The 12,013-nt window shown below is 33.0% G+C and overlaps 2 protein-coding genes across 2 annotated transcripts; both read left to right on the plus strand.

Annotated features, from left to right (window-relative positions):
* Nucleotides 1-626: 626 nt before the first annotated feature.
* On the plus strand, nucleotides 627-2,027 carry LOC123680109. The gene is made up of 2 exons (XM_045617806.1): nucleotides 627-794; nucleotides 1,340-2,027. Exons 1-2 carry the CDS (start codon nucleotides 783-785, stop codon nucleotides 1,679-1,681), a joined length of 354 nt encoding a protein of 117 aa, XP_045473762.1. The 5' UTR covers nucleotides 627-782; the 3' UTR covers nucleotides 1,682-2,027.
* A 4,391-nt stretch (nucleotides 2,028-6,418) lies between these two features.
* On the plus strand, nucleotides 6,419-8,115 carry LOC123680524. Its single transcript, XM_045618466.1, has 2 exons — nucleotides 6,419-6,575; nucleotides 6,837-8,115. The coding sequence occupies exons 1-2, from the start codon at nucleotides 6,564-6,566 to the stop codon at nucleotides 8,028-8,030; spliced, it is 1,206 nt and encodes a 401-aa protein (XP_045474422.1). The 5' UTR covers nucleotides 6,419-6,563; the 3' UTR covers nucleotides 8,031-8,115.
* The last annotated feature ends 3,898 nt before the right edge of the window (nucleotides 8,116-12,013 follow it).

The following is a 12,013-nucleotide window of genomic DNA, read 5'->3' on the forward strand; positions in this document are numbered from 1 at the left end:
TCGTTTTTTGCAGAGATTATTTTCAACTGAATAAATTTTTGCAGTTATCTGAGTAACATCTTCATTAAATTAAGTTATAGCCTGTTGTAGATGAGAAATGAATTTGATAATAGAGAGAATTGAAATATCGAACAAAAATTAAATGACAATTCAATTTCAATCTGAAGAAAAATTGATGTTCACAATTAAGCTGAAGTGAAGAAATGACTTATATCACTATTAACAGCATATAGATATCTAAAGATATCTCATCGATATATCTGGAAGTAATGAAAATTGGTTATAACTAAAATATAACTGTTAGATAGCGATCCAATGTTTCCATCATCATATTTCCATCAGATAATGAAAACAGTCCAAATAACTATCTAACATATAGTCCTTCATCAATATCAAGAGAGCAATCAAAATATTACTATTATAGATATTATACAAGAATGTTAAAAACAGTTCATACTGTTCAATCCAGAGTACTGAACACAATGAATAAATTATCATCTACTAATTGAAATCTCAATTGATGAATATATAATTTAACTACGTATATATCGATCCAGGGAAAACCATAGTTGTTTGTCTACCAGTCAGACCTACCATCTTAGTTCGCCATTGTTATTGATTGGTTTTTCATAATGAAATCGCAGTTTCAAAAGCCTCAAAGGCACGAAGACCTTGATTTATGATTCCTAATTATGAAGTTGGGGGTAAACTTATAAATAGACCTTGAAGAACTGCGGTCATTCAGTTTCGAGTATCAAACTTGAAGAAGTTAAATTGAAAATATGAGGATGTTGGTAAGTAGATAATTTCATACCTCAGGGTAATAAACATAGATAGAGGAAGCATAGGTATGTCATTTCATTTTGTCCCCAACATGAACCACCAACGTACTCATTTCTTATATCTTAAAGTCAAAATATATTTGAATAAATATAAAATTATATCAAATTGTGTCAACTGTTGACACAAGGAGAGCAAAAGTTGCCAAACCTTGGATTTCAGCAGGTAAATACATAAAATATACATATTCTATTTATTATAAATTCGAAAATAAGGACAAATATCGGATTCCAAATTTGCATATTTAATCGGTAAAAACTGAAATAATTATATTTCATTCAATATAATATACATTCATAATTATTTAGTAAAATTGTGGATTTGAAAATATATCACAACCTAACCATGTTGGGGATATGTAAACATTGCGTATACTTCCTCTATTTATGTTCATTACTTTATGATTTGTACTCATGTCAAAGGTTTTGTTATTTGGCATTTCAAATCGTTTTCGAGTGAAAGAAATAGAGTTGTTACCATTACTGAAATTTTGTTTCAGTTGCTTATTTGCTTCATATGGGCTGCAGCCTCTGCATCAGTGCTAATTTCAAATATTCCTGGTGATAATTCAGATTATGTTCACTCAGGTCACGGTCATATCCTCCATAGGCTTCGTAGAGAACATGTTCCTACCAAAACTCCTGAAGTTATCAAGTACTACGATGCTGATAGTATAGTTTCTCGAGTCACTGTAATGTCAAGGAATGGAATTTCTTTAGAACATCCTTTGGTATACGAAAACACTGCTTTTAAAGCTGATTCAGATGGTAATTTGGTTAAATCCCCCAAGGAAGCTGAGCCCGAGAAACAGGAAAAGAAAGAGGAAAAGGAGGTAGTTTGAAGAGCACTGGAATTCACGAGAGAGAAAAAAAAATTGGAATATAGTTACATTCGATCCTTATTGATTTCCTCGATGGTTATCGAATTTTTATTTTTCACATACAAAAGTAGTTCAGAAAGAAGAAGGTATCCTACATATTGTTCTCTTCTTTTTTTTCCATTTCTTTGATTGAATATTTCAGTGAATTTTCCATAAATCTGACCCGATAAAAGTGAATCTTTGTGATCTCGAAAAATACAATTAAATTGGAATTCAATTATTTTGTAAATTTTGTTGAATATTTGTAGATACGCAATCACCACATTGAGTATATATATATATTTCTACAATAAATAAATAATTTTTTTTTAAACTTTATTTGCCATCTCATAATTAGTCTTTGGGGATATTGTGGTATTGATACTATTCAGAGTGTTTCATTTGGAAAAATGATACTATGTTCTTGAAGATTTAAAGAGAAAAATGATGAGACTGAGTAACTAGACATTTCATCTTAGATTTTAACATAGGTACTTAGAGACTTAGGGAGAAAGTGGAAGTTCTAGGGTCATGGTTACTGCAATGAATAATGAAATCTTCTACAAATATACAACACGATGTCAGAGTTTTCTTGTTTGTATGATGTGTTTAATCTGAATATACGTACATACATCATATTCACTATGGATGATTTTAGATACCTTTGTCAGGATAGTCAATCAACAATAGGTATACCAAAATAAAGGTGCAATAACCATGCTGCTAATGTTCTGAATTTTGGTTGCTTCGAACCAACTGTCTTCCATCGACTTGAAAAATCCTGATAATTCTACTTGAACAGATTTTTATCAGTAAGAGCGGTACTCAATCTGGGCAAAGGTTTCTTATGGACAAATGTTCAGATAAAATAGTGAATCACTGTCTTCTGATAATTCCAACTCCAACGCCATCTCAAGCAACTTCAATTTACGATCGTTCAAAATCATTTCAAGGTCTTTTTTGATGCATTTCGAAATAATTCCGAATTCAGGCGACCAGAGCATTTAACATCATCTTCGGTTACATTTTAACTGTTGTTGTCGATAGATCAGAGTTTTTTATTTTTTTATAGAAAACAGTATTGTATCAATTCACGAAACACCATTTATCCATTTTTTAACCAACAACGAATGAAGCATCATTAAATCTCCAATATCTCGACCCAGAATCAACTTTTTCAAAACTTGGTCCTAACAAGAAAAAAAGTGCGCAAGCCCTCATTCATTTTCATACTGCCATAACGTTTTCTAGCATCGTCGCCAGAGTGTGTAGTGTTTCCTAGTTTTACCATAAAATCAACATCAACAAATTGTTGTGAAAATATGATGAAAAGTGCGGATAGAGAGGTTATAACGAAAAACGATTAAGAATAAAGTTATCAACCCATACCAATTTTGAAAGAAAAAACATATTACATAAACAGTAGGCCTAGTAAATATCCCTAGATTTGTGACCGCTTTAAGCAGCGACAAGAAGTATTTGGTTGGTATCAAAATCTCACTAAGTGTGATGTTTTACAGTTTTACCATTGCTCAGATGTATACACTTCAATAATCCACCTTCAATATCAAGCCTATATCCACTTAAGTTTTACACAGAATATAAATTAATTCGCGTGTAGGTTATTAATCATCAAAGTCAACACTCAGAATATACAGCAATTATTTCGTCTCTTCATCTACATAATAGGCAACACCCAAGTACTACATCGAAGAACATGACATATTTCATTCATCGGAATTACCAACTCTTCCTTGAGTTCGACCTTGACGGCCTTAAGTGGCATCCGAAGACTTCTTTAAATTCATCTCATCCAACCACACCCAACATTGAGACCAGTTGAGGCAGTTCTGTATTTCCCGATTAACATGCAAAATATTCGAACTGGATTTTGTAGAGTGTATCGAAAAAACGTCCTTTCAATGTCTTCGACGTCGACAATGAACTTTCAAATTGGCGTTTGTGACGCTAGTTCGAGTAGATTTGCGGCAGAATTGTACAGTATGCTCATATTATAATCGAAAGTCTTGACCAGCAGGGCTATGCAGAAAATTTTGAGCGCTCGTCATTCATACGCCAATTGTGCCGAAATGTATATTTTCAGCTAAAAAAGTCTCATCAATATTGAATGCATATTTTCAGCTAAAAAATGAAGGCTAAAACAAATAATAAAATTATCTCGATCAGTTTTCAAGATCTTTACAAACCATTATATCTATAAAATTTTTCGACCACAGTGGTCAACGTCAAAAAGGACCAGAGAATAATAATTACAAGTTGGGTATTTCCTCAGAGCAATGATAGAGGGAGCATATGTAATTTGTCCCCCACATGAACTATAAAATTTTACATGAAGCGCGCGGAAATGAAAATATATCCGTGATAAGATATTTCACTCAATTCCATAGACATATACTGTTCCACAAAAGTTAAGAAAGTTCAGGGCTTTTGAGACTTTTTCAAAAGTTTTAATTTTTTTCAGCAATTTTTTGAATATGATAGATCTAAATGTTTACTCACTTATCTAAATTATTTTTTTGCCCATTCCCTTATGAGTTCCACAGTTTCAGTTGGAAATTCATTTTAGTGTTTGTAGTATAAAATTAGTTCATTCAAAAAATTTTAAAACTAAAGTTCAGTAAAGAGTATGGGCTTCTCGAACATCAACTACAGCTTGTAAACGCGTTTGCATACTTTCGATCAGATGGTTGAAGCCGCCTTGATCAATTTCTCTCCAGAGTAGTAGTAAAAGCCGTCTGAGTTCTTGATGCGTATGAGGAGATGATTGGTGAGAATCTAATGCTCTTTGTACCTGATCCCAAGCGTGTTCAATGAAGTTCAGGTCTAGCTACAGGGAGAGCCAGGCCAAATGTGAAATATCGTGAATTTCCAGAGCTTCATCGACAATTCTCGCACGATGGGATGACGCATTATCTACCAAAAACAACAAATTTGACGAGTCATTCTCGAGCCACTTTATAGGTGCGCCTTCTCCCAGAGGTCTTGTGTTTCGTCCCGAGATCGCCAGTGAACACATCGGTTAGGCTATCCAGCTATCTCTGCCTAGGACACACCCTCTCACACCTTCATGGAGAGGCGATTATCTGTGGAATATGCTGCAAAGTAGTGTAGTGCGAACACCCATAGTACCATCTGTGCACAGACAGAGTCACTACACTATAATAGCAGCATTAAACAATGAAACCATGTTGTCATCAACTTGGACTATGTAAATATGTAAATTTGCTCATTCATAGTAAGTTCAAGCACCAACAATTCTCTAAGTTCATTCAAACAAATATCTCCCCTAACATTAACTGTATCACCTCTGGAAAGATGAATTTCCTGAACCGATATGCCATTTCTGGGCAGCAGTGGATGGGTCCATACCCGCCATAACACGCCGACTATCCAAAAATTGTCCATATCTCAACTCATCTGTAGACAATGCAGACCTCCATTGATTGTTCCAATTAACGTGCTCATTGGCCCATTCCAATCGCAGTCGCATATGATTTTGAGTTAATGGAATCCTTCTCAAAATCGTCGTGAATGTAGATTGTCATCGACGAGCTGTTTCAATCGAAACCAAAATACCAGAAGAGTTCAAAAGCCGCTGTTGTATGATTCAACAACTAGGTGCTAAAAGGTTCTCTACATGTAGACACAGTCAGAAACCGATCTTGTGCACGAGTGCTAGATCTTGGGCGTCCACTTTTTGGTCTTTCGGTCACATTTCCAGTTTCTCTACGCTCTCACTAACTTGAATGAAATTCGCAACATCTCTGAATAGCCATATTCGCTTCATCAGCACTAAGTTTACGTCAAGGATTTATTTCGAAACATATTTTTCAGATTTTGAATCGATGTTGATTGTAAAAACGTAAAACAACAAATGATCCAAAATTTTTAGAAACTGAGAAAATTATCAAACGAGGAGAAAAAGACCATTCAGATATAAGAAAGTAAACATTTTATTTTTCATAAATGAACATTTGGTGGACAAGAATCGGCAACTTTTGAAACGAACAAAAATTTTGTGGAGCAGTTTATTCCACTCAATTCTATATTTCATTCTACGTCTATGCTCAATTATTCAGAAAACGAACTTATTCTCGCCAAACGACAAGAGAGAAGGCGCGCAATAATTGCCAAACCTTAGATTTCAGCAGGTATATACAAAAATAATGGATAATGCTTACTTAAAACTTGATAATTAGGTAAAAAATCGGATTTCAAATATTCGAATTTGCAAATTTAATCGAGAATTACTCAAATAAATATATTTCATTCAATATAATATGCATTCATAACGTTATAGTAGAATTAAGGATTTGAAAATATATCACAATCCGACAACGTAATCTATTTATATGTTGGGGACATGTAAAAATTGCGTATACTCCCTCTATCTATGTTTATTATTCCATGGGTATTTCGAAATCAGAAATTCATGAAGATTATGAGTACAATGAGGTTGGGCATTCTCATTGAAAAAAAAAGGTGCTATCATGTTTCACCATTTTCGCACCAGTCTGTAGGCTGAAATAATGTTCTTTAAATATCAATAATATCAATAAATGATATTTCTAACATAGATTCATCAATACAATTGTGTTCCAGTTCATTCCAAATTCGATTTTTCTGTCCTGAAATTTTGCTGAATTTCTAGAACATTCCACCATGCAAACATATCCTTCTGGACATTCGATATATTGGACCGCCTGTAGTTTTACCAGTTCTGCAGAATGAACAATCTCATGCATTAAGGCGGGGTACGTATAAATTAAAAGTCATATTAACTCACAACTTGTTTTATTGTGTGTACGCGAGTTCTATGCATTAGAAGCGCTCTACAGTAATAATGAAACTTCTGGTAAGTTTTCAGATTTTTTTAACAAAGAAAACATTCATAGTTGAGCGATGATTTTCCATTATACTCAAATAAAATATATTCGTGAAATAATGGCATCATATTGGCCATTGCAACTTATTATGCACAATCTGTCCCTTATTAGCATAATTCTAATTCATATTAAGCATTATCCTTCTTAATTCAATATATTGATGAAATCAGTAATGATTAGATTTTTAAGCTCAAGTTTCATCATCAAATTCATTATTCATCTTCTTGCAGGTATACTTATTTGGGTTTGCCTTAGCTGGCCTTGCTTCTGGGTCAGGTGTCACTATTGGACTGCATCCAGAACTACATCCCATACAATCCCTTTATCATTCTCAAGATTGGCGTGGTCAATACACCTATGGCTACGCAACACCCATGATAACAAGAAATGAAGTCAGGAACATGGATGGTACAACCGTTGGAGGTTACTCCTACATGGATTCGAATGGAGTTCTTCAAACAGTTCAATATAAATCAGATCCAATCCACGGCTTCCAAGTGGCAGCTTCCAACTTGCCCCAAGATCTACCAGATGTAGCTGAAGCTAAAGCTAAACATTTGGCACTATTCCGAACTATACAAGAAAACAATATTGCAGCTGCGGTTTCTCAAGACAATTCCAATTTGCCCCAAGATCTACCAGAAGTAGCTGCAGCTAAAGCTAAACATTTGTCGCTATTCCGAACTATACAAGAAAACCATATGGCAGGTGCCGTTGTTCAAAACAATCTCCTGCAACCAGTTCAAGAACTCCCAGAAGTTGTTGCAGCAAGACAAGCACATATGGCTGCCCTTGAGGCTGCAAGAGGAGGAGTAATGCCTCAGCCTGTGCAAGATACCCCAGAAGTGATCAGAGCTAGAGCTGAATTTTTATCCTTCTTCGAAGCTACCCGTGCAAGAGATGAAGCTTTGAGGAGAGCAATCAGTTTAAGTCCTATTCCTCAAGATATATCCGGTCCTGTATCATTACCAAACCAATCTTCAGCAACTAACCAGGCAGCACCAGTGGATTACAGACCAGCCGCCAACGTTGCTCAGTATGGATCTGAGGGAGGTTTGGGAATTTATTCTTATGGTTACACAGGTCCACTCAGTTCCGGATCAGAAGCCAAATCCTCTGACGGTATAACTAGAGGGGGCTATTCATACATTGATGCCAATGGAATTCTGCAAACTGTAAGATATATCGCTGATGATGTCAATGGTTTCAGAGTTCAAGCAACAAATATTCCCATCAACCCCTTAATATCAAACGTTCAAACTAATCAAATTTCCCAAGATCAGCCAGCATCTCAACCTGCATCGTCTGCCAGTCATGGTGAAGGAGTTGTATCATCCAATAGAGGTGGGTTTCTTATCAATGTCGATGATTCGCAGCAGAATAACCAGAACTCCATACTCTATAGACAAGAAGTTCAATATTAGTTAAGTATATTAGTGTTCCAAAAGTCGACTGCATTTTATGTATAATAATGTTAGATAGTGAATGATAATAAATGTAAGAATATAATTAGTTATTTTATTATTTAAAGTAGCAATAATCACTTTCAAACGTATTCAACGTTTAAAGCGGTTTGAATGAAGTTGCTGACCTTATGATTGCATTTTCTTGCAGAAAGATACATATTGTGAAAGAACTCATACATTAGTATGAACCAAGTAACGGCAAAATATTTAATGAATAGTTTTGGAATAAATATAACTTCAGTTATAATGAGGTAGAAAATAATTCAGAGACAAATGAATTTTTCTGAGAGAACCATTGTACTGACGTCAAAAGCTTTTGCAATAAATATTGCAAAAATATTGAAAATAATTATTGATCGATATTGTATTCGTTACTATTTATCAATTTTGGTACTGAATTTCAACTCATCAGGATTTGTACTTCCGAACTAAAGTGAGTAAATTTCCGAATTTGTCATTGTGAAATGTAATGAAATCATTTGAGAGGGCGAAAAAATATTAATACGCAGTCAGTGAGGAATGACAAAAAAAAGTGGATATTTAGAAGTATAAATTAACAGTAAAATACGCTGTACTGTTAATATTAGCATGTCAATGACGCGTACTCTTAAGATTTTACAGCACTTATATCGTTTACTGCGAAAGAATTTTTTTCTACTTCATTAATTAGTAGTTAAATATTTGTTTTTCCTATTGAAAATATAGAATAAGAATATATCTCTTGGAATATTTGAATTAAGTTTACGAAATGAACAATAGATAAAGGTAAGCATGAAGAAAAGTTGATATCGAAAATTTTTCAAAGAAGTATGTACTTATGTCAGTTCAGGACCCTTTGCACGCTCGTTCTATAATAATTGAATGAATTTTTATTTCATACTTAATCACAAAACGAAATGTTCAGGAAAATTTCATTTTGATTTCTGATGAAAAAGCTATTAAATTAAATTTTTATATACTTAATTCATTTTATGGATGCCCTACATATGGACACAAAATTTCAACTGACATTGGTGTATAATATCGTAGGTTTTTTTATATATACTAATGTTCAATTCGATATTTTTCCAGCTACTGTGAAAACCAAACTCCGAAATCCTTAGGCGTATTTGGACATTCCTTGAAAATCTCAAGCCTCTATGTTTTCATTCAGAGTTCATCGTGTTTGTGAGCACACAAAGAGAAATGTAAAAATCAACATCGATAACTTTTTTATTGTGATTGTGTTCATTATCTTGATTGAAATTTAGTTTTGATGCTTGTTTATCAAGAATAACTCACCCAGTATCGGATTCTTTGTTGAGTTTTCCATTAACCTTTTCTGGATAGAACTCACAATATAATGAGATATTAGATATTGTATGAGCACACCTAAATGAAGTATATCAACAATACCCCACGCTTAATAGGAAATTACTCACCACTTTTTATGATGGTGAAGCCTAACGAAAACAGAAGGGCTTTTACATCGTAAACTTAATATGGAATCAATAGTAATTAACGTTCCAAGAACATAATATATAGGGTGTTTTCAAATAAATGATAAAGTTTTAGAGGATGAATCTTTGTCGAATATTGAAGTGGCTCGTTCATGTCAATTAGGTCTTAGGCATTTCCTTGGAAAGTTACACGCTTCCAAAAATGAAAGAAAATATTAATTTCCATTCCTTCTTCAAATTGCTGATGAGTTGAAGAAAAGTTACTTTGTGGATATGTTTTATCAATGAAGTTATGTAAACAAGATATAGCAGCCATCTATTAGATTTTTGCAAATTTATTCATTGAAGATCCACGTATAACGTTGTTTTTATTAGGGAAAATGGGTTTTACAAATACAAAACAGTAGTTGAACAAGTTGTGCTCACAAATTTTCAACTCATATTCTTGAAATTTTTTTCGTTAAAGAGTTAAATATGTAATAGGGGTGAATGTTTCAGCACTTCGAAAGATAACAATAAAATCAAAAAAATATGTAAGTTTTTCATTAGTAAAATAAGTCCACAAAATTTCATTCTGTCCATTCCAGTAATTTCTAAAAAGAATTAAAACAATGTTTTGCAGAACTTTTGGAAGGGTGTAACTTTTCAAGGAAAGGCCTTAGATTTTTTGTTCACACTTACATTTCTACAATTCACTTGTAGACTTTAATTTTCGACAAGTACTCTAGGACAAAAAGATTCATACTTATTTGGTAACATCGTTCATATTTTCACTTCTAATACCGATAACCTAGTTCTGAAAGAGTCAAATCAAACATTGCTATTATTCACTTGAATAAAAACAAATGAATAAATAATGAGGCAGGCCATAGAATAGTGTGGAAAAATAACACAATTATGATTACCGAATTTTGAATTTATTATGAGTTTTACAATCTTTAAATTGTTTATGGTGAATGCGCCTAAAACTCTCATAATCCAATCATATAACTATTATTTTGTTTTCACTTTTCTCCGAGTTAAAAAAGAAATAAAACTTATAATTCAAGGAAAACACATACATTTTAACACTTGGATAGCACATATTATTGGAACACCTTCCAAATATCTTAAAGCTGTTTCTAGTATATTACATTTGGAGATCTACCATAAAAAATTTACTGAACGAAATGTAAAGAAATTCGCGAGAGTAAATTAAGTTGACCTGATTTCTTGATTCATGTGTGTATTTAACACAATTTAGACAAATAATGAGATCAATTTTGGAAGACCCAATTTTATACGTTCATGAGTGAATATAAAATTAATCAACATATCTATTTATTTATTCAGGATGAAGGAATACGAAAAGTATACCACGAATTAAAATGTTATTACATCAATTGAAAAGTAAACGTATCCTCTCAATATAGTAAACAAATATGAATTTAAGACAAAAATCGAACTCTATGATTAAGATCATCAATTACTTTTGAGAGGATAGTGGTGCTCAAGTTTTATATTTCCATAAATACCTATGATCTAATTAATTCCCAGTTGGAACATAACTTCAGAATGATAACTTCGCGTGAATCATTTTTTTTTCAATATCTCATTCAATATTTTGAAGATGCTAGTAAGTTTCCAGATTATGTATAAATGTACAGGTGTACGTATTTCAAATATATATACTTTTTTGAGGTTGTTTTTGTCAGTTTTCGAAAAATATAGATTTGTCCGTCTAAATCTAAAATAGTTAACTATTTACTATTTATTTATGACATGTAGAGATACAAGCATAAAAATGCACCATCAATATCACATGGTAAGTCACAACAGCAAAAATTTACAAATAGGTATATAACATAGGACGTATTTTATACAAACTATTTCATAACATTTCAAGATGAAAATTCCCTCAAGTCGTAAATTGTTTCCTTGAGTAACAAATTTTTCACCTTCCCTTTAAATTGAGCGAATGGCAGCGTTTTAAATTCTTGGGGGAGTCTATTATAAAGTTTAACCGCAGTGTAGTTTGGACCTTGTTGGGTCTTAAACTACACTGCGGTAGTAGTTGTAGAACGCCACATGACAATGCTGCGATTTCATTATATCAAAGAAATCGTGAATATAAAAAACAACTGATTTTATTCATTCAAAAACTTAAATTCAAATTGTGTGTTCAAAATGGCCCCCATTTATTTTTACGCACAATCGATATTTTCTATTATGTTTTCGAGCGTTCTCCTTGATTTTTGGTTTGTTGTTGAGATTACCAATTCTTCGTTAATTCTGATTTGAATATTTTCAATATTTCGAAGACGGTCCATATAAACTTTACAATTCAAATATCCCCATAAAAAAGTATTCAATCGGGTTAGGTCCACATGTTATAATTTGCATTGAGAAATTCTCCGGATCACAAACTATGAGGTGGTGCACCGTCTTGCTACCAGAATAAGTTTCACATATCAAAAGGAAGCATCAATTTGATTCTGAAGGAGCTCAAGGTATCAAATTATC

The sequence above is a fragment of the Harmonia axyridis genome, chromosome 5 (assembly GCF_914767665.1).
Source record: "Harmonia axyridis chromosome 5, icHarAxyr1.1, whole genome shotgun sequence".
Lineage (NCBI taxonomy): Eukaryota > Metazoa > Arthropoda > Insecta > Coleoptera > Coccinellidae > Harmonia > Harmonia axyridis.